General features: G+C 36.9%; 1 protein-coding gene across 1 annotated transcript in view; it reads left to right on the top strand.

The window, feature by feature from the left end:
* The window catches only part of TRPC6 (transient receptor potential cation channel subfamily C member 6), a 1,017,840-nt gene that overhangs the window by 964,622 nt on the left and 25,302 nt on the right, over positions 1-27,916 (top strand). The window contains exon 10 of the mRNA XM_044072711.1: positions 121-204. Coding sequence (XP_043928646.1) covers positions 121-204 — 84 coding nt within the window. The remainder of the gene's footprint in view (positions 1-120; positions 205-27,916) is intronic.

The following is a 27,916-nucleotide window of genomic DNA, read 5'->3' as shown; positions in this document are numbered from 1 at the left end:
CTTCATACAGTTAACCAAATGTGCCACCTAATTTGCTACATGTAAACTAAACAATTTGTTTAATGAATGGCATTCTCTCTGCAAAAGCTGATAATAATAATAGTTAATTGTTTTTTGCAGCTTGGACAAAGCAAGCAGTCTAGCATCAGAAGTACTGATGAGCCTCATCTGAGCAGTGTAAGCAGTCCTCCTTCAGGCTATCAGGTAACTGCATGTGTTTTGATGCTTGCTATTCTATCCCCATATGCTGATAATTCTCAATGAACTGAAAGTGCACACACACACACACACACACACACACACACACACACACACACGCGTGCGTGCGCTCGCATGCAGTTAGTGCATTTAGAGATTTAGTTTCAGATGAAGGAAAAGTGGCAGCAACGTTCCTCATATTTCCAAAAGAATCAAGCAAAAACGTTAGTGTGAGCTTGACAATTAAGAATTCTAGCAATTAGATAGGCAAATGAATACAATATTTTTCCAAATCTATCAAAAGCTTTTCTATCCTTGTCAGAGGGTTAAGGATATCATTTACTAAATGTTTAACAGCAAAAGGATTTAGCAAGGAAATCACAACAGGATTAGATCTGGAATTCGAAAATAAGTATTTGTAAGACTGAGCAACCTTATACAGTCTATTTGCCTTTTTAGGGAATGCTGACTGTCTAAAAGGCATGGTGCAGACTGTAATAAAAACATCTTTCAAAGCTGTAAAAACAGAATGAATGACAATAGGCTAAGGAAATTCTGCTTGTAATAAATCATAATATTTTTCAAAGGAACTGGAAGGTCATTTTGTTCCCACTAAAAAAAAAATGATTAATTCTAGATATGATTTCAAAACTATCATGTCACTTATATCTTTTTCAGCTAACTACAATACACAGACTTATCTAAAAGTTAGAAAATTGCCCAGCCCTTAATAATATAATACAGCACTATTCACCCAATAAAATGTTTACTCTGTACAGGAAAATAACTAAAACCAAATGATCTAATGCATTAGGTGTCTCTCTCTATATAAAAATAGCAATGTTAAACTGTGGAACCACATCCCACTACCAGTGAAATCCATTCAGAATGCAAATTCATTTAAAACACAACTGAAACGTTACATGTCAACTCAATGGATCTACTCCTATATATCTCCAGGATAAATGTCACAATTACCTTCTGCTTGCCATATCCTCAAACCATTTTTCTTTATTCTGAATTCTATGCTTAACCAGTCTTCTTCATTCCTTGAATAGTTTTACTAGCATCTCCAACTATATACATAGTTTTGTGACATTGGTCACCCCTACCTCTATATAAACCTTATGATAGCTACATATATCATTATCTATGAATCTGCTTTATACCCAGAGCTGGACCATGGTCACATGGGGCCCTATGAAGGGCCAGTGTCCCATTACTCAGCTGTTTCTCTTAAATTATCATAAACACTGTGCAAACCTGTCAGTGTGCATACTATTTGCTTCTTTACTTCTATGATGATTATAGATATTTGGATTTAGTTTAAAACTTTTATTTCAAATTTTAAAGCACAAACACTGATAGCTATTTGCTAAACAAAACAATGCAGTCTCAGAATGAAAACAGACTTTGCATGAGCAGTAAACTTCTCTGCCCTTGAAACAGCATTGAAACCCACATTCAAAGAAAATGCATCTGGCCAGTGGTGGATTAAGTTTACTGTTGTGTTATTTTCAAACCACAGATCCCTTGCACACATTATTAGCACCATGCATACATGCATGTGTTCTGTTACTCACCTTCCTGACTGTATTAAATTGCATTCCTTTTATAATATAGCAACACATGTTAGAGTGTGTTTTAAATTTGTAGTCTTGAATATTATTTTCAGTAAGCAATGAAACGAAATGTATGAACCAGTAATGTTAAAACTATCTATTCCAAAACACTTCAGCCATAAAAGGCCTCACAAACCTCATTACAATCCAACAATATCAGTCAATATAAACAATCTCTGCAGAAGTACTGAAAAGTTATCTGAATAATTCCACATTAAAGAGATTTGTAACTAATGAAGAGATTCATCTACAAATCCACTGCTGCTGACCTTAAGAAATAAATTGCCTATGTCACATTCAAAAAAATGGTAAGCTTATAATATTGCAATAGGGAATGGCTGGCAAACTGACAACAAGTTCATAGTTACAAGTTATCTCATCCAAAGAAGGACACACTCAAGAGTGCAGAATCTCATTACTCCCATAAAATTGCATTGCACGATCAACAATCCATCTATGTCGTGTGGGAATAGAACCCACAGCCTTCTACACCAAAAGCAAATATATTACCTGCTGCACTACTAATGCTTCTTTTAGATTGCATAGCACAAATACTACTGGCCATTTTCTAAAGAAAAACAGTTGCACATTGAAAATAGACTTAGCATGAGCAGCAGTAAATTTCTCTTCTCTTGAAACTCAAAATTCCTTAAAAAATGCACTGAAACTCAATTTCTTGAAACATGTACTGAAAGTCTTAATATACCTGTCAGCTTCTTAGCATATGAAATCTAGAGAAAGCCTAAGATAATGAGGAGACAGAGGCTCAAAATCAGGAAGACCTTTTAATTACTGATCTTATAAATGTAGAGCATTGCCAGAATAACATGTTTTGCATCAGTATGCATTTTATGATGGATATAAAGTCTGAAATATAAATGTCTGTCATTATTTAGTGACTTCAGTCCTTAATAATTTGCCAACAGACTACAAGTTTTATGAGCAACAGACCAAAAATATGAGGCATAAATCTGGACAGTTGAGAGGTATGAATTGAGTAGTCTAGTAGTTTGTGTAGAGAATTCATACTGTTGTTTTATGTAACCAAGGTGCAGGGTTTGAGCCTGAGCTAGTAAATTAACTAACTTGCCATCTTTAACTAAGGCATTTTACACATACCACACACACACACACACACACACACACACACACACACACACACACACACACACACACACACACACACACACACACACACACCTTACTGCTGTCCCTGGAATGAACATCTGTCTCTTCTGAAGAAAAAAAAAGAACTCATACCCAAACAACTTTAAATTTCATGCATGTGGAAAAGAAACAGAAGCAACAAATATGTGTGCATTGACCACACAGATGTGTGTGTGTCAATATGCAGACTGCAATCTTAAAGAAGAACATTGCTAAAAAAAATTATTTTTTTATTCAAAATTGAATGTTGTGGCACCCCCCAGGCCAGTGCCCCCCCCTGCCAATGGGCCCTAGGCAACTGCCTAGTTTGCCTAGTGCTGGATCTGGCTCTTGCTCTTTTTATACCCCACCTCTTAATGACAATATTAATATTTTCTGTCCTACCATGTTCCTTCCCTCACCTCCATTGCTTTGAATTTCTAAGCACTAATAACATGATCTTTTATCTATTTAGCAAGTCCAGTAATAAACCTCTTCAAATGCTCAATGTTCAATATCTGCTAATGCATAAACACCTTTTATACTGTAAGAGTTGCTTTTATTTCATTTTATTGTAATCTAATTTGCAAATGAATGCATAACTATTAAGGAATATTACTTAATGTCTGTTCATATATATATATTAGTGAATGTCTATTTAAACATGTTTGCAATATGTTGGAGCTCTTCTCACCAGGCAACGATTGAAAATGATTTTTTGTCAAAACCCATTTGGGAAGACCTGATAAACAAAAGCAAAATAAAATAAAATAAAATAAAAAGTACTGTTTTAATAATAAAAAATAGATGTGGAACTTTTACTTCCCCCAGAAGGGAAATTATTTGCCCAGCAATGGAAAAACACTTGTTGAACATCAGTCCTCAAAAGCCTGCCAGTGGAGCAGAGAAGTTCTGAAGGGCCCTGGCAGACAGACAGCTGTGTTTCTCCTTGCTCTGCTTGAGCTTCCAATGTTCTGAACACTTGTAAGGTACCCTTTGACTTTTGAATCTGGTTGGCTGTTATATCCTGGGCAGGATATAACCCATATAGCTTAGACTACTGCAGCAGTGATCTAATGATGAACATCTGCTCTCACTCTAGCACTTGTATCTGCACTGTTATAAAATGTAAGAGATATTCATTTAATCTACTATAATTTAGTATACTTATGATTTTATAATAAAGTCAATATGTGCCTACTACATCCTGTACATTAGCAATGATATGTTTATGTAATGGCTTGATCATGACCTACTGCATATCTTTTGGCATACCTGGCTGTTTAATTAATAGCACTAAGGATGTATTGGCAGACCTCGTCCTTAAACTTTTCAACCTGAGCCTATGAACTGGCTTTGTCTGATAAGAGTGGCATGCAGCTGTTGTTGTAATGCCAATCCATAAGGTTGGCCCCACAACAGACCCAGGGAATTACAAACCCAGCAGTCTGACAAGTCTTATATACAAAGCCATGGAACGTATCATAACTGACTTAACAAATGGTGATATGAAAAATGTTATCAGACTCGACACACAGCAATTGGCCTTTGTCAGTGGTAAATCCTGCCTAATGAATCTGATAAACTTCTTTGAGAGAATTACTCAAGCTGTGGACTGTAGAAAAGCTGTCCAAACAGCATAACTTGACCTTGCCAACATATATGATACCATACCACTTATAAATATAAAAATAATAAGCAAGCTGAAGGGCTAGAGTTTGAGCCTTATGTGTTTAGAAGATAGCTAACTGCCTTAGAGACAAGACCCACATAGTATGATTAGGAGGTGTACCCTATGCAATCATGAGGGTGACCAGTGATGTTCATCTGGGATCTGAGTTTTGACCTTTGTCATTTGGCATCTGCTCCTCAGATCTCTACTAATCAAATGAGGATCTTTCATTAACAAAAATAACAGACGACTGTAAGCTAGGAATCATTGTTGAGTCTTTCCCTGACATACATGCACACCAGCACAAGCTTACACTTGTCAATAGCTGGGGTACTAAAAATAGCTCAAGTTCAATGACAAAAGGTGCAGCATTGTAGCTTTTGTTAGCTCCAGCCTATAGCACAGATAACATATCATTTAAAAATGAAAAGGTTATGAGAGACCGGGCCATATGGAAGGACATATGTCTGACATCTGAACATCACATTGCAAGAGTGGTTAGGAAATTGTTTTATCTTGCACAGCTCATAGCAGAAAAGATTTCTTCCAGATTAAAAGAAGTCCTCACCTCCCTGCACTCAGTTTAAATACGATTCATCATCATTGAGTACAATACCCTCTTTGGTATGTACCTTTGCTAAGCATGTCAAACATTTGAAAAGACCTCAGAGCCAGAGGTTTGTAACTAAAGAGATCAGGGGTCAGAAGGGCTAAGCTACAAAGATATATGGGAGGCTTTAAAACTTTATCCAGTTTCTTATAGACTTATTAGGGGAGATCAATACCTTGTTTATAAGGTATAAGTGATCTGCCTCTCCATGATCTCTTATATCTCAGAAATAAATCAGACAATCCACCCAACACCAGGCTAGTGATCTAAATATACTACTTCAAATAAACAGCAAACTAAGTGAGGGGATGTATTTGTCATGTAGCACCAACCATATTCTCTGGAGCAAACTCCTTCTCCAAGGTAAGAATGTGGCACACTGTCTGCATTTAAAAAGGAGATGGTCAACAATTAGTGTGTTAACTATTTCACAACTGGTATGATGAGCCTGACCATCTTCGAAATAAGAGGCAAGGCCTAAGGGTGTAAGGCAAGGTAGAAATTACATCAAGGCTCAGTTGCCTGGTAATCCTATAATACTGTATATGGAAATAAATTGAGATAGATAGTTGATAAAGGTTTCACTGTGCTACTTGTTGATGTAGTGGTTAAAGACATGACCTTTCAAACACAAAGCCAGCATTTCAGATCTGTACCAACATGTGAATCTAGTCAATAAAATTATTTCAATGTGTTTTTTCTGCTAAGTCTGTACCATTACATGTTGTACATATGTGTTTACAAATTTATTTTTGTACTCACGTAATTTTCATACTCACTTGTGTCTCAGTATTCCAACTGTCAGTACATTGAATAGACACCACAATAAATGTCAGCTTCAGTATGATGATTAGCATTTAGGAAGCCAAAAGTACAACATAATTTTATTGCTTAATATGTATATATAATGTAAAAGACCTCAGTGAAATGCGATATGCAGTATATTATAATTAGTATTACAAAATATTGCAGAATAGTTTATAGTGTTCTTTTTTTTAATAAAACTACAAACATGGAACCATGTATTGTCATACAGGAACCTGAATAATTGTAAGTCATAGAAGTAAGAGAAAGAAGGAGGATAATTAATATTAACAATTACTGCTCTCCTGTAAAGTTGATTTTGGAACAGGGTAAGTATAGCTGCATTGTCTACAACCCCACTATATATGTGTATATGGGTCTACCTTGCTTAATCAAAATTACACTTACCCAAATCTCAAAAACACAAGACAACTTCATTGAACACTGAATAACCCAAAGCAATGAATCACCAATATGTTTACAGGGAAACTAACGACTTGGCCACAAGGGTGAACTTTGCCCTTTCCCCAGTGTAGTGCGACCTAGGAGTTGGTATTATTAGTTAGGGGGGTGTGGGGGTGAAGACTCCCACTTGCATGGGTTTAATTTGCTTCTGTTATTTTTCTTTTGTGTGTGTCCTGGTGGCCAAGTAGTTAGCTTCCCTGTAAAAAATATCGGTGATTCGTTGTTTCTGGGTATTCAGTGTTTCATGAAGTCATCTCGTGTTAGTGAGATTTAGGTAAGTGCAATTTCAATTAAACAAAGTAGACCTATATATATATATATATATATATATATATATATATATATATATATATACATATATATGGGTCTACTGCTTTTCATTGAATGCCATGTATTCAAAAAAGAGCAGTACACCGCTCAGTTACGCAAAAGTGCACTTATTCGAAAGTGCACTTTTGCAAACTCAGCTTCTATGAACAGATCACACCACAGTGGAGGACAGCAGGAAAACGTGCTATGTCCTCCACTGTGGTGCGGTAGTTATGGACCTTAGGGTTAGGGCACGGGTCATGGTAAGGAGATAGTCCTACTAGCTATCCCCTTATCATGACCCGTGCCCTAACCCTAAGGTCCGTGACTACCGCACCACAGTGGAGGACAGGCTATTCTCCACTGTGATGTGGTAGTCACGGACCTTAGGGTTAGGGCATGGGTCATGGTAAGGGGATCCCCTTACCATGACCCGCGCCCTAACCCTAAGGTCTGTAACTACTGCACTAAACATCAGTAGTAGCCCGTTCGGTATATAAAGAAAGAGATATAGAGATATCTCAATACCTATAGATAGATGAATAGACAGATCAATATAGCTATAGAACTCAATACATATAGCTATAGATATAGATATAGATGGGTCCCATTCAGTTTGCCGACATTCCAGAATGCCGACAACCATATGGCCGACACCATATGATCGACATTCGGAATGCCAACAATGCGGAACTGGCATCTCACTATAGTGCGGAATGGAAATATTTCCATTCCTGCACCGTAGTGCAGTCTCTGAGTTGGTATATTAAAGTTACGGGGGGTGTGGAGGGGCAGAGCCCCTCATGGGGGGTGCAGGGGGCATAGCCCCCCTGCTAGCAGTTTAAAGGAAATTTTATTCTCCTTTTTTTGTGGATTTCTTACAATGTTGGCATTCCGAATGTCAGTCATATGGTGCTGGCCATATGGTTGTCGGCATTCTGGAATGTTGGCATTGTACAGGGGATCCATATAGACATATATCACTGCGAGACTGCCATACCTCAGAGAAAAGGGAATTCTCTGTGATGCCCAGAGATATCACACTTATTATATATAAGTCCCCAGTTTTACACACGCAATCCTGTAGTTCTGGGACTTGGATTTATAAGTCTCTGAATTTGAAACTTTTAACAAGCAGAGCTCCCTTCTCTAATTCTGAGACATATAATTGTGATTCTCAGAATTATGAAGCAAATAAATAAATAAAAAATAAAGTAGAACAACAACTATTGACAGTCATTGTTTTGTTCTAAGGTTATTACATATTTATTTATTTATTTATTTATTTTGGGTGGAGGCAAGCCCCTGTGCACTCCCACACTCATACTGAGTAGATACTCTAACTCTGTGATCACTACTTTTCAGAGAAAAGGGAATACACTGACACACAATGATCACATTGTATACAATTCACCATTTCTTAAATGCAGTTTAGCTTTTCTGGGACTTGAATTTACAAGTCTTGGAATTTAAAACTGTTACCAAGTAGGGCTATGTAGCTTTGTGTATAAAATATGTGTTTTCATATTAAATTTGTAAAAATTAAACACTATTAAGAACTAAAATGCATTGGACATATGATCTTGAATATCAGAAGTCATGCTTTTTAGATAAGTAGTAAAGTTTGCATTTTGTTGATGTTGTTTTAATTTTGAGTTTCCGTACTGTTTATTCATATGTGGTGGCTGATTGACATTTCTGTCTGGAATTGTTGAGTTTGAATAGTAGACATTCTGTGCCATTTTTCTAATATTTCTTGAATTACTGTGCTCAAATTTGTAGTGAAGTAGTTGATATAGTTTGCAAATGTTACTGTGTACTTTAACCTTTTTTACCACAGAGCAATGTAGAATAATTAGTACTGTCTAAGAAAAGAAGATGGAGCTTGTCATCTAGATAATAAGAGAAATATGCCTAGTGGTTGCACAAATAGCAGAAACTAGAGTCATGTGAAATTGTATTAACCTCAGTAGGGCTAAACCTCTTTAAAACAAGTGACACTTATAGAAAGAGAGAGACATAAAGAATCTATGAAAATATTTCATGGGAAGTTATTGAGGGCACCAAATAAGAATACATCCATCCATCCATCTTCATCCCCTTTTCCCATTTTGCACATGAGATCGGGGTGTCACTTCAGCAGTGACAATCATCTCGAGCCAAGGTTTACACCACTGGGTGGCTAGCCCTGCAACGGTAGTTCATTCCTACCACTCACTCGCAACTTTCCACAAAATGGAGAAACAATGAAGTGACTAGTCAGTCCATAGTACTTATACCAAGTATTACTAACTAGGTTTGTACTGATACATGCATGAGACAGACATGGCACCTTGAGAAGGAAGAGATAACATAGCATATGGGGTGGAGGGGACAAAATGAAATTTTCAGTGCACTTGAACAAGGTCTGTGCTTTATTTATGAAAACTCTATCTTCAGTTAAGCAATTAAGACCTCTAATAACCTGGAATGTCATTTGGCTTACAGATTGTTGTGGTGTCCAATGACCACATCTGATGCCCTGTCATTTTAATGTCTATTTGTTAATGTTACTTCGAGAGCAATGATGTGATATCATATTACCCAAATACATATGTGCTTAAACTTAAATGATTTGGTACCTATGCCACTGTCCACATTTAAGCATTTTCTAAAAATGTATGTGCCTCTATTTTGGTGCTGTATGTTTCCCCTGTAATATTAACCTTGTTCAGAGGGCCTTAGTCTTTTCTTTAGCCTTCCTGACAATGGAGATACAGCAGTATGTATTATGCACCAGAATAGTTGGTAAAGGATGAGTCAAACCAAAAAAAAGAGTGTCTCTATAGGATGTGCTCTAGTGGAGCTAGTACACCTTGTGAAAAAATAGTATGCTAATGCCTGTCATACTTCAATGCTAGAGCATGATGGATGTTACTAATGGGCAACATTAGGGAGGTCATGACTGGAGGATTATAAATGCATCATCTGCATTAAGCTGCACTGAAAGACACTATCAAAATAGCATTTGTTTGTCCAGTATTGAAAATCTGTACCATATTTCATAAATTATATAATATTGTCATATGGGCAGCCATGGTGGTGCAGCGGTTAGCATTGTCACCTCACAGCAAGAGGTTCTCCGGTTCGATTCTCGGCTAGGGTGCTTTCTGTGTGGAGTCTGCATGTCCTCCCTGTGGTCGCGTAGGTTTCCTCCAGGTGTTCCGGTTTCCTCCCACATCCCAAAGACATGCAGTCGGTGGATTTGACACTCTAAATTGGCCCTAGGTGTGAGTGTGTGCATGTGTGTGCCTTCTGTGGAAGGCTCGGTGCCGGGCTGGCAACTAGACACCGTAAAACTCCACTGCCAATCATGAGTGGACAGATGATCCACTGTGACGACCCCTAACCGGGAAAAGCCGAAAGAAGAAGAAGAAGAAGAAGTCATATCAGGCAAGTCACAGATTATTGGTGTGGCAAGTAAAAGCTATATTGATGGAATTAGATGTATCAAAATTGCAAATATTGGATATAGAACACTGAATATATGTATTGCTTGCTATGAATTATGAAAAATATTAAGTATATTGCATGTAACATTTCCATATCAAAGTAAGTTACTTTTTTTTCTATTTGATTTCTGCCTTTGTTCCTGCCAGCCATTAAGCCTCCCCTTTCAACCTTACCCATCTGTGTCCCCATTCTGTGATCTTAGTTATTTATTTGTTTAATTATACTTACTAGGGTAGAACACTGATCAAACAATGAACAATTACAGGCTCAGCCCAGAATTTTTCTTCTAGTCGTGGCAGGGCTAGCCACTCGATGGTGTAAAATATAGTTCTGGGTTATTTAGTCATGTTGATTAATGTTGCCAAATGGCCATGGACATTTGCCAGTAATAAGTGGGTTTAGGACCCAGCCTACTCTGACCTATGACAGGGACCCATGGAAATGGTGGGAGGGGGGTATGTGCCCCTATTGGCCAGTGTGTCCCTCATAAAGCCCAGCAACTGTAGATCAAAAAGCTGCTGGCTGACTGGTGTCCAGTTGCTGAATATGACTTATATGAGATAGCTCTGTTGAGCGAAACACCAATGAACCTGCCAAATATGAACTAAGAACTGTTGCACTCAGTGTAGATGCACTAACAGAATGGAGCTAAGAATTTAATTACATAAAGGCAAGGAGGAGGATAGACATGTTATGTATCCAGGAGACAAGATGAAATCACTTTGTAGCAAAATCACTTGGCTTTGGATCCAGAGTCTACTACTCAGTAGGAGGACAGACTAGAAATGATGTGAGAATTGTGTTGAGGTAGAGGCTTCAAAAGACAGTGAGGGATTTCATCATTTATTTAGAGCTTCCCTGTGCTTGGCTTGGACACCTGTGTCTACAAGACCTTGGATTGCTTCTATAACCATTTCTGGACCTATAACACTGATATAAGTATTTTTGTACTTAGTCTAACTATCTCAGTGCTATTTAGCAGTTCTGTGCTGCATTTATTGATTTGTTTGAACTTATCACTGTTTTTCAGCCTTCATGTGTTAAAGAAACACCATGCTGTAATGCTTTTAGGTCATTTTAACTGTATTCTGATATTTCTTAACCTCCTCTGATACTGCAAAAGCTGTTCTGACTTTGCCAAAGTTCTTCTGAGTTTGCCAAAATATTTCTAAGTTTTGTTAATTTTTTCTTAGTTTGTAGACATTCTTCTACATTTGCACACATTTTCCTAATCTGAGAACATTTCTCAGGGTTTGTGAATTTATTTCCAAGGATTCATGATACTGCAGGAGTTCTAACTTTTGTTGTAAACCATTTGCTACTGCACTTGAGCCCCAAACCCTTTTTTTACATTAAGAGTTTTTATTCTGCACTCTGATGGGGGCAGAGGGCTGATTCAACTCATCAGAGTTGGGAACTGCTGGTGGAAAGCTTCTTGTGTGTTTATCTGATTGGCCTGAGGACTTAACCATGTAAAAGCTGTTCACCCTGCTGGTATAAAAACCTTACATTTTTGTGAGACTGTGCCCATTTATTCAGAGTTCCCTGTGCCTGGCTTGGACATATGTGACTGCAAGACCTTGGATTGCTTCTAAAACCATCTCTCTGGACCTACAAAGTTGATATCTGACACAAGTATTTATTTTTTATTTTTTATTTTTTGCACTCACTGTAACAATGTCAGCGCTGTTAAAAAGTTCTGAGCTGCATTTATTGATTTGATTAAATTTAAGTCTGTTTTTCAGCATGCACTTGTTAAAGAAATATCATCTGTTTCATACTGCGCTGCTGTTGTGCTTTCTCTCCAATCAACTTCCATGTCTTTAGCCTGGTCTCTGTTGAGCTTAGAGCCTTCTCTGACCACTGCTTTCAGCTCCTTGTGGCAGCCAGTGATTTATGCTGTGGGCAAACTGTTTCACTGAAGATTACTTTGTAATCAATGATTCTATCCCACTGTCCTTTCATTACTAGGATGAAGTCTACCTGAGTGCATGTTGGCCATTCTTGTGACTGTTCCTCTTGCTGAACCATGTGTTGGTCACCATCAAGTCATTTAGCAGACAGCAGTCTAGAATGGTTTCTTTTATTCTTATTTCAAGCAGTGGTCAGAGAAGGCTCTAAGGTTAACAGAGACCAGGTTAAAGACATGGAAGTTGACTGGTGAGAGTACAACAGTTCAAGCAATTACTCAGAACTCTAGCACCTCAGGAAATAGATGGAGTTGAAGAAGAATGACAGTGCTTCAAAATAGCTTTTGTAAAGACTATATAACAGATATGTGGCTGAGCCAGGTATGGAAATAATGTCCATAAGGAAAGTTGGGGGTAGAATGCAGAAGTCATCAAAAGAAAGAAGGAAAAATTGGGAGACAGAAAATATGGACCAGGCTAGGAAGGAATACTAGTCGGCTAACAAAGAGATACTAACAAAGAACAAGGCATCAGAGGCACTCTAAATGCTTCTGGGAAGTGTACAATAGATGACAGAAAGAACCTGTATCAGATTGGAAGCAAAGAAAGAAAGATAAGGGAGTCAGACACCCTTCATAAGGGATGTCTGCAACAACCTGCTGAACAGTCCACAGGACATCAATGGCAGATGGAAGGAGTACTCCCAGCAGCCACTTAATGAAGAAAACTCCAAAGAAGCTGCACTGCCCCAGACACAGCCTATGTTGAAAGGAGAGGAACAGCCCATCAATGAAGAACTAGGAATTCAAGGAAAGCAGCAGGCTCAGAGGTCACAGCAGATATGATATAGATGTTGGGTGAGATAGGGGAGAAATGGTTCCTGAGGGTACTCACAACAGGATGGAGAAAAATATGTATCCCAGACAACTAGGCAGCAAGCATACTAGTACCAGTATTTAAGAACAAAGGGGACATTCACAAAGTGGGCAGTATTAAGGTTTCAAACTGCTATCAGGCTGCATGAAAGTTCTGGAGAGAGTTATTAATAAATGAATGCGGAGAGTAGTAGAATGTAAGATGAGAGATGAGCAGTTTGAATTAGACCCAAAATTTTCAGTGAGACAGACACTTGAGTAGAAGCTTGAAATGAGGAAAGCGTCCAACTGGCCATTCTTAGATTTGGAGAAAGCATATGACAATGTCTGAGAAAGGTGATTTGGGTAGTCCTGTGGTCCCAGAGACAATAGTAGACCTATTGCAGTCTATACACAGGGACCAAATGATTAAAGTACAAAGAGTGTTTGATCTCACAAAAGGGTTCCCAGTGGGAGTAGACGTGCATCAGAGTCCAGCTCTGACCCCATTGCTGTTCATAATGATGATGGACTACATTAGCAAACAGGTCAGAGAAGACAGATACAAGAATTTGCTGTATGCAGACAATTTGGCATTATAGGTAGAATCTGAGCAAGAACTTCATCAAAGATAGGGAAATGGAATGCAAACTTATAGGCACATGGGATGAGACTGACTACAGATAAGATAGTTGTAATTGCAGCAAATTGGGGAATCATTAGAAGCTGAGACATGAGATAGAAAGGAAGATAGTGGAACAGGTTAACAACTTCAAGTATCTGGGAGAGGTGATTGAAGAGAAGGGGTGTCTGAATGAAGAACTCAAAGCTAGAACCAGAGGAGATACAGCCAAATGGAAAAGAATGTAAGGCATTTTGTGTCAAAGTCTAATGAAAGATCAAGCGTGCTATAATCCGAGTAACTGCACAGATCTTGTAACATTGGAAAATAATAAAAGCCTTGTAAGGGCTGTATTTGTACTATCTGTAATCAAAAATCCTGATTATGATGCACTGTAGATGTTTTAATCCTTAAAACAGGAATCTAGCAATGCATACATTACCTTCTCAGCTAATAAATAGAAGGTTTGTGAATTGCTATCAGTTAGTAAAATAACCAGAATCTGCACTCAGGTTTTTTTAATAATCATGGTATCCACTGCCTACTCTAACTTAGAAGGAAAAAAAAATTGAACTCAAGAGAGAAAATTATGATCTGATACATGTCAGGATCCATTACCAGTTGGTAGAATATAAACAGTCCTTTGAGGCATACATCATTTGTCTGTGTTGCCTGACACTTGCTAAAAGCCAAAAATTTAAAGTCAGAGTATAAAGTAAAAAAAAAAAAAAAAAAAAAAAAAAAACAGCAGAACAAGTTGGTGCCCTCAGATAGATCAGTGCAAAAAATGCAAAACATGTTAGAGGCCTTATCCAATCTGATCAGCGTCAGTGACTCTGTGAAGATTAAAAAGGTAGCCTACATTCTTCAGCTGTAAAGACATTCAAAGTGGACATTGCAAGTTGCTGTACATCCTGCTAACCACAGGGAAAAGAACAATCTTTCAGTTACCAACAGCAAAGATCTCAAGAGAAAATACCTGTCTTGAATATCTTTGAATAAATAAAAGGATAATGTTCAGTCACTTAAACGCTGTTCTCCAGTAGATATGCACCTCACCATCTGAAGAAAACATTCAGCCCACCTTAGTGACTTGAACACAGTCTCATCAATATACCGCTGCTCATAAGCAACTCTTTGAACCAAGTACATGTACGCCTGCATGGCATCTACTTTTTCTAAGTAAAAGCCTATGCCAAAGGGCTCTGGCTGACTAAGTTTGCAGATGACTACAAGTTAGGAGCAGTCATTGAATCTCTAAATGACTTAGCCATCCTGTAAGAAGGTTTGTCTCTAATAAATAACTGGTTCCAAAATCACGGACTTAAACTAAGTGCCAAAAAAAGTATTATTGTATTCTTTGGGAAGTCATCTAGCCCAGGGAACTACTACATTGACAATACTCCCCTAAGAGTTGAGACAGTTGTTTTGGATTTGGGAATGTTTGTGAACAGTGATTTGCTCCTTAATGTAAATGGAGGCAATGGTAACTTCACCTGAATCACTAGACTTTTGTAGAAATAAATACTTGACTGCAACAATTTCACCCAATTTTGCCCTACTAGAAGTACCAAATAATATAGCTGCCAGAGTGTCACTGAAATTGCCATCAAGCTAGGTCCCTTTACAAAACACAAGGTCAGGAGTTGGAATCACATATGAGACAATCATAGTTAGTTCTGAATAGCCCTGGTGTTGGAATACAGAATTCACACTGGGACATTTGAGGAGCAAGCATGTCTCTAACTGTCCATGATGGTCATCAAGATTCATGGGTACACCTCCTAGAAAAAAAAGGAAGCAAAGTGAAAGGTTGTGTCACTCCATCTGGGTGCTTAGACATCATAAGTACTACTCCAGTTATGTGTCTTCATGAATGGAAGCAGTGACTAACCCAAGCCTTTTTCAGAATGTACTGCCTCCTGTTGATAGTAAACGCCAGTCTGATTAGTATAGAAAGTACAACAAAGCAGCCGACATCTATCATATACTTGCCAGTGACTACACTGCATAAATTCAAGCCATTACTATAATACTGGTAAAATATACCACTGGACTGTAAAGTTACAAACAATAAAAATAGTCAAAATAGATATGAATATGCAATGTGGTTGGCACAAATTTAATAGATAATGAAAGAAAAGTAATTATACAATGATGGCTCGTATGCATTCAAAACAAGCACACTGATTGGACAGCCCAGTCAGTGTGCCCATTGTAAATCAAACATATACCAGGAGAATAAAGTCCAGCCACTGAATTACCATTGAATGTCTGGACTATCTTTTGGAATATGCTGATGAACACAGCAAAATAGAAGAAAAATTAGGTATGTTCTCAAAAATAAAGAACGAGAACCTCACCCAATCTTCCTTCTGTTTCTGCATTGTCCTTCCTAAAATCTGGACAGAAAAAAACAACAACAGAGATTCTCTGTTGCTTGTCCTGCAATGCACCGTTGTACTGTGCAAGTGTGGAGATGCAAGTCCCATATGCATGCTTAGTACATCAGTAAAGAAGGAAAAACATGGAGGAACACTTCAGCACCCTTATACAAAGATATTATTTAAGAAAGGTAAGCAATTTCTTTCTTAAATAACGTCATTGTATAATAGCAATAATCCACTCCTGGGTGTGGGTATATCAGGATTTACCCACTTTTGGCTTGGTTAGCCCGAGTGATCAAACCACAGCAACCATAGGTAAATCCTGATGAACCCACACCCAGTCATGGATTATTGATTAATTACCACAGTCTTTTGATGAGCACAAAAATGTTTAAAATGCATATAGAATTTGCAAACAAAAAAATGAACACCAGTACATTAATGAGAAAAATAAATAAATAAAAAACTACACAAAGGGAAATAAATAGCAGAGCCAATACTTTATGAAAATAATCTGAAAATTAGTGAAATTTAACTGCCAGTGGCTAAAACAAATAGTTAAAAAATATTCAGTAAGAGAAAATAAAACAAAATTAATAAATTACAAAAAAGCTACTGCAACCAGCATTCGAAAAAGTCTAGTATTAGCAAAAAAAACTTAGCTGAAGTGGTCCCAGAGAGTAAGGTCAAAGAAGTCAGAGCTGAATTCCTGTACTTGTAAATATGTAAAACATGCAATGAAAAAGCATGAAGCATGATAATCACACAAAAATCACACAACTGGTTGAAAAATCTTGCTGATACTATAGGTTTTTTACCCTGCATTGTTATAGTGATACATAAGATAACTTACAAAATTTTGCATTAAGACATAAAGTGGACTCTATGTGCTTCACAGTAAGTTTTGGACAATTCACGGATATCACTATTATTTACAGTATAGTGTGATGAATAATGTTTCTGTTTATACTTTTTGATTAGCATGTGTGATCACATAGATATTAACATTTGTTTCAAGCATAGGAATACAAGTACATATTGCTTGAAAATCTATCACTGATGATATGAAGGATATTGTGATACAATATGCCTGAAAGAGCTGTGGAGTCAATGAGTTAAGAACATTGGGACCAGGTAGTGAAGAGGAAAGGCTCAGGTATGCAAGCTGTGGTACTATAGTCTGGTTCAGAAAATTCTGAAAGTTCAGGTAATGAGGGTTAGTTAAAGGGTATCTTCTGCAGAACATTTAGAAGTGAATGAGGAATGTCTTTACAAGGTCAGAGATGAAGCATAAATGGTTTCTTTAATCAAACTTTAGTTGATACAAGGATTGCACTAATACTAGTTAAGGAGACATTATAAAGAGTGGCAGACTAACATAAATTGTATGAAAAGTGAGGTGCAGAGAAGGGCAGTTGATACTAGCAGGTACTCCAGAGTAATAAATGAATGGAATAGCTGCTAGTCTTGACTGACCTTCTCCACACCCCATTTTTTCATAGAGTTTCATTCCATCTCCACTCCATAGAATGTCGCCAGTCTTTTATTACTTTAAGCATTGTGGTACACAAGTAAAGAAGTAAGGGTTATCAACTGAATTTAAATAGCCACCTACCTCCCTCTACATAAAAAGGAATTGGCTTGAATGCACCTAGGTTCTAACTTTGTGAGTGACATTTTAAGTCTGAACTGTATTTTCAGATTTCAACTGATCCATTAACCAGAGGAGTGACTCATTTATTTGTCCTGTTTTATTCACGTCCTCATAATATTTTTCCTAGACCATGTATTAAAGAAGAAGAGGAATAACAGATGACTCATAAATGATACCAAGCCAGTAGCAATAGCTTCACATAGAAAAAAGAGCTTGGCAATCTCTTCAGATAGGAGAAAGATGTACAAAAAAATCAAACTGGTTTAAGTTCAGTTACAATATTAATTTAGTATGAGAATGTATAAGACTATATCATTTAGAGCAGAGAACACTGAAATCACATTATTTAGGGAGGTCATGATACATGTTACATAAAATAAAGATGAAAAAGAAAGGTAGTACAAGGGTATTACTAACATCCAGAATTGAACTCATACTCATCTATTTTGGTTACCTCCCTTATCAATGTCTGAGTCACAGAGATTTGAATGCTATCACTACAATCATGAACAAATGCAGAAACTGATCTAAGACAGGATGTTAGTTCATTGTAGAATGCGTGTGTACTCACACACATACTCCTTGTACACCAAGAAGTAGTTTGGGCATTTTTATTTCACCTACCTACATTAGATTGAGATGCAGGGGCTGCTCGTGCTATTGGGCTGCAGGACTACAGCCCCCCAGCTGTACAAAAGAAAAGAAATGAATAAAAAACAAACAAAAAAAAAATAAATAAAAGAAAAAATAAATAAAAACAATTGCGCATGTACAGCATTTCTGTGCATTTCTCGAGCCCAGAACTCACACATGCGCACTCGCGGCATTTCCCGAGTCTGGACTGCTACTGAACAAGTCTAGAGCATGCTCACAGATCCAGACTGCTAGTAAGACAGTCCAGACCTGGAAGACAGCCTTCAAAAAAAAGATCCCAGAAGTCTCTGCAGCTACAACTGCATAGACTGGAGGGGGATCGGACTGCAACGTCTGCAGGCTCATGCCTGGTCTCGCGGGAAGGACAGGACTTTGGTTCTCTTTTGGGGCTTTTGCATTTGAAACTGAGCTTTGGCTGGCAGGCATTAACAAAGCTGCTATGATGAGAACTGAATTCACTGAATATGTTTGGGGCTGTATTCCCCCATTATTTGCTTTGTCTAGGTGTTTTGTGCTAAGCAGTTGAGAGCTATGGTGAGAACTGAATTCACTAAATGATAGCTATTTAAGTTTCAGTCTACCTGTCTTTCGAGAAACAGCTGGTTTGGCATAGTGGTATGTTGTTCTGATTGTAGTGCACAGGGTTTTAGATTCACGACTTGGCAGTAAAATTCATGGTGGTAACAAAGAATTTTATTCTAGCAACTTTCCAAGATTATGCAAGCAATGTTTAAAATGCGTTCCTAGTTTTGGGTCTTTTGTTCCCCTCCCCCAATAAATTTTGGCTTTTTCCAGATTTCTTGTGCTTCAAAGTTGAGAGATACAGTTGAGTGCTGAGTACATTTTACAAGGAGCTGAGAGCTTGAAGAGAAGTTTAGTGCTGCTTATGCCATGGCTGCTTGTGTTGTTAATAGCACAACAGATAGTGTGCATGCTTTTGATGCAGAAGACTGTGGGTTCTACTCCAACAGTATATAGATGCATTACTGATACTGTACTGTGTTGTGCTTTTAAAGAGGGTGGATGCTGCAGTCTTAAGAATGTCTTCTTTGGTGAAGATACCTAGTAATGATGAACCTGTTATCAGTTTGCCATCCATTCCCTATTGCAATATTACTAGCTTATCATTTTTTAATGTAGCATAGGCAATGTATTCCTCAAGAGCAGCAGGCACTTTACTTGTAGATGAAACAATGAAATATAAAGTTGTGTGCTAGCAGCAACCTCTTCATTAGCTACAGATCTCTTTAATGTGGAATTATTTAGATGACTTTTACTTCTGCAGAGATTGTGCATATTTACTGATATTGGTGGATTGTAGAAGTCTGAGTATACTTTTATGATGGAAATGTTCTGAATTGGACAGTTTTGTCATTATTGTTGCATGCATTTTGTTTCATTGTTTACTGGAAAAATGTTCAAAACAATAAATTTAAAATGCCCTCTAACAACTGCACTGTATTATACAAGGAATATAATTTAATACAATCAGGAAGGTGTATTAAAGAACACATGTATGTTTCCTGTGCAAGATGATTTGAAAACAGCCCAAGTTAATCTTTATCTGCCACGTGCCAGATGTATTTTCTTTGAATGTGCATTTTGATACTGTTTCAATGAATGTGAGTTTCAAGGGCAGAGAAGTTGTAATGCTAAGTCTATTTTCATTGTGAAACTGCATTGCTTTGTTTAGCAGATGTCTATTAGTGTTTGTGTTGTAAAATGTAAAATAAAACTTTTAAATGAAATCCAAATCATTGTAGAAGTAAAGCAATATGCATATTACAGTGTTTATGGTAAATGGGGCAAAATAGCCAAGTAGTGGGAGATTGGAATAGCTGCAGGGTGAAGCCCTTTCAACCATGATTTTGTGAGGGGGGAAGGGAGGCAAACTCAGCCCCGGAATATATGAATAGATTTTTGCTTCTTATTTTTGGTTTGTTCCTCATAACATTTGTGGTTTTCTGGCAAATCACTTAGGAATGAGGTCACTAAATAATGACAGACACTGAGTTTCAGACTTCACACCCTTCAGAAAAATGCATGCTAAAGCAAGACCTGTTATTCTGTCAACTGTCTAAGTTTATACAAGAGGAATTGTTCTTACTGTTTGCATGTTTCCCCAATATATTTGGCCTTGTCCAGATTTCCTGCATTAAGAGTTTGAGAGGTATGAGCAAATAAATCGCTTTATCAAATTAGGTATATCAAGACCTTTCAACTGTCCCCGATTTTAGCTCAAAATATTGCTCTCCCCCTAATAATCCCTGTGCAAAATGACAAATTTGGAAGAAAACATGGAGGGTTTACAGTTAATAAATAATTGTAATGATCAGAGTTATATATTACTTTTAATTTCAGAAATGCATGTAGATTCTCTTATTTTGTCAGCTGCTCAAGTTAACAGTACTAATATTAAAAAAGTGTCCCTTCTTTGACAGTTTCCCAGCTGTATTGTGTAGTTATTTTATATTTTTGCATCACATTTTTGGTCTGTTTTTCATAAAATTGTGGTTTTCGGGCAAATTAGTAGCAAATCATTAAAGGCTGAAGTTAAAAAATAATGGCAGACATTTGAGTTTCAGATTTCATACCCTTCAGAAAATTCATACTGATGTTATCTTTCTAAGTTTATAAGAGCAATATTTAAAATCTTCCTTATTTTGGGCCTTTGTCCCACTTCTGTTTATGACTTTGTCCAGATTTCTTGCTCTGAGGTTGAGAGTATGACAAATGTGTCAGGGCCTTCACCGTCAGCCAGAGGCATTTCAAATTGTGACATACTTGTTGCTCCCCACTACCCCATGCAGTGACTCTGGATGTCTCCAAGCAAGGCAAGGAGCAGTTATGCAGTGTAAGTGTGCAGAGTATCCTGCTATCCAATGTAGACACAAGTACTACTATGGCTTTCATCTGTCCTTGATTTTGCAGAATGTTCTGGTTTTCTGTCATATTTTTATACTGTTGATTTATGCTTCTTCTTATTTAGAAAATGCATGTTGTTGCAGAGCCTGTTGCTCTGTGTTTCAGTAGCAATGCTTTAATGACCAGCAAGTAAGCTTGTGTGAGATGGTAAGATGCAAGTAAGCTTTAATAAACACACTGTTAAAGAATTACCAACATTTAAAGCCTTTTTGTTGCTGCCAGGCAGACAATATTTACATAACTAGATTACGTATAAGCCTTAGGTATTGAAATGCATATGACAGTATTTCTAATAAAGGGCAGGATTACAGTATTTTCAGAAGCTCATTACATTTGTTGGAGACTTGCAGTCATCTTTGCAGGCTTTACCCATAAACTAAACAGAATGCGAATATATCATGTGTGGTCCATAACCCGTGCGGTAATCCTTTAAGCAGTTTATCTTGAGCTTGTTTCTTGTGTGCTGTTCATTTTTTACTTTGGTCATGTTTTCCCCATGAAACAAGTAGATAGATGTCAGGCAGTAGATCTTTTTTGGCTAAGAAACATTTTTACAAGTGGGGGTATCACAGAGATTGCTACTTTCAGCATGTTACTTGGTACTTGTATAAAACTGAATATAAATAAAATTAGAACTGTAGTGCAAGGAGAAGTGATTTGAGTTGAGTGTTTTTTTTTTTATATACTGGATTTTGACTGGCATTCCAGTAATGTATTTAAAAAGTAATTTCTTTTTTCATGCCTCACAACCTTTTTGTTTCCATCTAGATATTAAGTAAGCTGTCATGTAGCCAATGCATTAAAACATTTTTTTCTTCTACACTTCATTTTGTCTTGATTGGACTCTCATAATGATGGTTTGGCACCCAGGGCAGCGTATTTAATTGAAGTCCCAATTTTTGCATTTTTGGCATAGTCCCACCCCTTTCTAGATGACCACAGCCTTTCCCTTTGGCCCCATCCATTCAGCTGTCTCCTGTAGCCCCCCCCCCCCTTTGATTTGAATCCACCAGCTGCCACTGTTGAAATGTGAGAGGAAACTGAATTCCACAGCAAAAACTCATTTAGACATAGGGAAAGCATAGTCACTCTGCACAGAAAGATCTAAACTGGGAACCAAACCAGATAATGAAGTACTGTGAGGCAGCAGTCCTAACCACTGCACTATTCTAGAATGAACCTCTCCTTCCATAGCCTCACCATTAAATTAAAAAGGGCTATGATTCAGACAGCAGAGTGACTGGCTATATGTCAGAGGTAATTGACCATGAAAGTTTGGTATCTTTGATTATAAACACACTAGTGAGGCAAAGTCTGGAGTATCACATTGCTTTGTGACTATATTATAAGAATAATATCTAACAAGTTGAATAAGGCAGCTGTCACAGAGAAACTGGAAAGCAGAGTTTAATATGCTATAAACTTACACAAACTGGAGAAAACATGGAACAAGCAAGTGACAAAAATCTTTATATAGTCCTGAGTTGTTGAGAACCTCTGACAAAAAACAAATTGAAAATAAACATACAAGACGGGAAGGGTTTCTGGATAAAGATAACGGGAACCGGGTCTATATCAAATTATCGAAGTATTCAATCTTCGAATCACTAAAATTCGAACTTTAGTGATCAAAGTCTGAAAACTTTGAATTACTAAAAAAATTTTAAAAACAAAAAAATGTAACACCAAAAGGCTGTAAGCAGGGGGGCAAGCACCCTGCACCCCCTGCTACTTAAATATTCCAAATCAGAAATTGCACTTCAGTGCAGTACAGTGCGGAAATGGAAGATTTCTGTTTCCTATTGTTAAATAAAAACAAAGATAACAACACAGGAGGCTCAGATGCAAAAGTTTACTAGTGTACACCAGGAGGCAAAAAATGTACAAGTACAGAATTTTGTCTGACATGATGCAGGAAGTACACAATTTTATATAGGTTTAACATTCAAGCTGTGCCCACCTTACTGACGTGGTTAGTCACAGGGCACCTACATCACTATGGTTTACAATATTCTATTCATAAGAAAAGCTGATGTTATACATTTTAAAAGTTTTCCCATGGGAATAATACAGCCTTGCAAAGCACCTGGTCAGTTATAATGTCTTTCTGTAAATGTTACTCCTTCAAGGTTTCAGGCCTGCTCGAATACAATATTTGGTTCAGTCTTGTAATACACTTCTTTGTTCTTCTTGCAACATTACCTCAGCAGCTGTGTCTTATCTTGGTAATATTCACAAGGCCAATTGTCCCAGAGGAAGGAAGAATATTTTCAATGCTTTATACATTTAATTTCCTGACCCAGCAGATAATCATTAGTGAAAAACATAAGCTTGCTGAGCTGGCTACTGCCAGGGTCAGAGTTCAAATACACTGCAGCTCCAAAGCTTCAAGCAATTACATGTAAAATCATTCTTATTGCCATATTATTAATAGACTAAAATGCATTATATACTTTTTGCTTTTTAACTAACACTTTATATGTGTTCAAATACATATTTTTCTAACATTTTCCTCCCTTTTAATACTTTTTATTCTATTCTGAAATGTAAACAATGTCATATCATCCCCTAGCCTTCTCCCTTAAGGACTTTCAACTAGGCAAGTCATTTAGTTTATACTTTGGAAAGATTTTCGTCTGAAATTAATTGTTCCAATTCAATGTCTTGGCACAAAGTTTCAGTTCCAGATATATCAATAAAATCTTTGATTAATCTTTTCATGCAGGGGATCCCACAACAGATACATGCTCCTAATAGGAGCAGACCCACACAAATAGCAATCAAGACGTTCATTAGGATAGAACCACACCCACCAAACAGTCTCTGGAAAAAGTTCGTCAGTGGGTTTGGGCCTGGTTCAGTCATGGCCGATACCTGCTGTATTACCTCTAGGTGGTCATTAATTTCATGTTGATTGTCTGGTATAAATGCACAGCATTCTTCTTTGATAAGCGCGCACGTAACACCTCTCGCCGCTAGGGTGAAGTCAAGAGCCATTCGATTTTCTCATTGCATTCAGTTCATCAGTCACTAGTTCGAGAGCAGAAAAAGTTGCGTTACTCATTACTTCGAGAAGTTTCAACAGCTTTCTCAACTCCCAGATCGATTTGACTGCTCCATATGATGGAAGTATTTCAGCCCAGGATATAACACTGTCACTCAAGTCCATATGAGTCAATTTTTCTTTATCTTTTATGGAATGATGGTCTTTCCAACCAGCTTCGATTTTTCCCACTGGGTTCACAGGTTTTCGATTGGACCTTCAGGTTTCTGGGCTACATCTCTCACATTTCGTATCTTATCTAGAGGTAATTCTGCAGTATGCCTTATGGCCGGAACCAGATAACCGAAAAAACAACTGCTGGACCAATTCTCAGGTAGCCATTTGTATGCCTTTTTCCCACAAACAAAATAACAGTTTTCTACTTTAGTACTGATGCGGGTTAATTCTGAATTAAACATTTTCTTGTCTATAACAGACAGTTGTTTATGTAAAACAGGATTTCTCTGCACATCACTTAATGTTGTTTTCATTAAACTCAAATATGAATCATAATTTGTGTTACAAACAGTGCTTTTATCTTTAGCTTTAATATAGCATTTGTAAGATATGGTTATATTACAGTTACTCCAACCCACTTGAAGTGTATCATTTTTGTAAAAACATACAATTCCCTTCTATGTAATAGGCAAATACAATGCAATTTTGTCCTGTGATCTTACAGATCCTGTATCAAAAAGTAAATTCTCCCAAGTCTCATTTATCCCCAAGGGGACAGCGGACATTAACAGTCCTCCATATGCTGTTGGTATAGCAGTACAAACCCAGCAATTTGAAATGTTCATAGTCTCTACATATACATGCTTCATAGCTAGGTATGTGTTAAAGTTTGGATGCCAGTCTACAGACAGTTCATCACGTCTCTCCACTTTCACTTGTGTGGTTACATGTAGGAAAAACCACAACAGAAGGAAGGTCATCACAATCATAGTCAATAAATGCATAGTCAACAAGATGATTAAACAACATCACCAATTTAAAAGTACCAGTGGAGGAAAAAAAGCCCAAATCTTTTCCTTTTTTCTTCACTTTAATAATAATCCAAATAACGACAAGACACTCCAACACCACAAAGAAACCAATGTCACTGAAACCTCAAAGCACATAAACGCTATGTCTCCACACTTGCGTTTTCGTTTACTTCACTTCCTCGGATGTGAATGAATAATTATGACAAAAACACGCTACTTTATATATACTCATTCATTAACTTAATTAATTAAATATACTTCTATTCCTTAATTATTTAATTATTTAATTGTCATTTCACTACATCAGTTCCTACCAAATAGAACTTTAAAAACATAAAGATCTTAACATATATAACTTTAAAAACATTCCTACTTAAAAACATTGTTGTTTTAAAATAAAATACATTACAAAATTTATTTATTGTTATATACTACCTTCATTATATTATGTATTAAATAAATAAATAAATGAGAAACAACCACTTTTAAACTTCATTGAGAAATGCATTAAATAAAATGAAATGTAACAGCACCATCTAGAGGTGGAAATAACAATTTATCTTGAAAATTCATCATAAAAGCATTCAAATACTTTGAGCTGTTATATTATACAATTTTACAAAACATCCATACTCACATACTAAAGGTTAAATAAACTAAAAGAAGAACCTTTTAAGTTACAAACGTTTCATATAATGAAATCGAAACATCCCACATTTCACTTATAATTTAGCTGCCCTCATTTTCAAAACTGGGGCTAGCGACACAATATTATTTAGGCCAGGTGGTTTATTAGACTCTAAGTGGAGTTGCCATAACAACTCTTTGTACTCAATTGTGTCCTCCCAAGGTCCACCTCTTATATCTTTTGTTACTACTTCCAAAACAAAGAAGGAGAAAGTGGCCTCCACACATTTCATTTTATGTCTGTACAGAGCATTATTAATACTATTGGTCTTGATATCATAGTTGTGCTCATATATTCTATTTCTTAATTTTCTCTCTGACTTACCGACATAAAATGCATCACATTCTCTACACAAACTCAAGTAGACTATTCCACTAGTCTGACAATTTGCATATTGACTACTTTGGATCACAATGTCCCTGCTACTAATATAGATTGTATCCTTAGCACATATATGTAGACATTGAGAACAACTTCCACATTTAAATGTGCCCACTCTCCCCTTCTTCGCTCTACTACTTTTTGATTTGTCCTCAAAAAAATTTTTGAGGCTTTTGCCTTTCCTGTAAGTACATTTTAGGGGGTATTTAAACAGGCAACTCAAGTCAAAAATTTCCCCAAATTTTTGCCATTCACTTTCTAATAAATTTCTAATTTTTGTTGCTTCACCACTATAGTCCAATACAAAGTTATTATTCCCCTCATACTTATCATTATTAACCTTCTCCTTCTGCCATCCCTCTCTACCTAAAATAGGCTGAAATTTATCAATCCTACCTTTTATAACCTCATCCTCAATTTCCTGTATTAATTTGTTGGGGTAGCCTCTAACTAAAAGCATATTATGTAACCTTTTACATTCTTCCCTAAAATCCACTTCTCTGGAAGTCATTCTGCTACCTCTCACAAATTGGCCTTTTATTAAGCGTTTCTTTTGATGGTGAGGGTGAGCACTATTATATGCTAAAAATGAATTAGAATAACTTTCTTTCCTGTACACTTTAGAAAAAAATTCATTCTCACCTTTACCTACAAAAAATGTCCAAATATTTTAAACTTTCCTTATCCTTTACATAAGTAAAAGTGAGAAAGTTAGTGGTTTGAGATTTATATTCAAAGAAAGTGGTAAATTCTACATCAGTACCCACCCATAAAAAAACATATATCATCTAGGAATCGTTTATAGAGCTTCCAACAATGCTTATATTGAGAATTTAAAATATATTTATTTTCCCAGGCTGACAAAATAATATTTGCATAAATAGGTGCGCATCTCGCACCCATTGCTACCCCCTTAACTTGCTTAAAAAATTCTCCTTCAAAATGCAAAAAATTGTTGTTCAAGACCAATTCCATTAATGTTAAAACTAAGCAAAAATCATTGTGGGAAAATTTCCCATAATTAATCAGGGCCTCTTCGAACCACTCTAACCCTTCCTTATAAGGGATAGAAGAAAAAAGGTCTACTATATCCATCGTGATGAAGGTTATATTCTTATCAAACAATTCCATCTTTAAGTTCTGCAATAAATCCTAAGAATCCTTCACTATACACCCACCCCCTCATTCAGTACTTCTTTCAACTTTCTATCCAGCCATTTGGCTATAGGTGCTGTAATAGAGCCTTCTGATGATACTATCGGTCTCATGGGTGGGTTGGATACATTCTTGTGAACCTTCGGTACCCCAAATATATTCAGTACCTTGGGTTTATCCACATACAAATATATATATATGCTCACATCAATTACCCCATCTAATAATAAATCATTTAGTGCCACAAAGATTTATTGCCGATATTTATTTAGTTTTATGAAGATCTCATATACCTCTCCTCGTTTTCCAACACCTCCAACATTTTGGATTCATAAT

The sequence above is a fragment of the Protopterus annectens genome, chromosome 5.part0 (genome assembly GCF_019279795.1).
Source record: "Protopterus annectens isolate FY-2018-M chromosome 5.part0, PAN1.0, whole genome shotgun sequence".
NCBI classification, from domain to species: domain Eukaryota; kingdom Metazoa; phylum Chordata; order Ceratodontiformes; family Protopteridae; genus Protopterus; species Protopterus annectens.
Note: the sequence above shows the minus strand (reverse complement) of the source record. Positions and strands in the feature narration are given on the sequence as shown.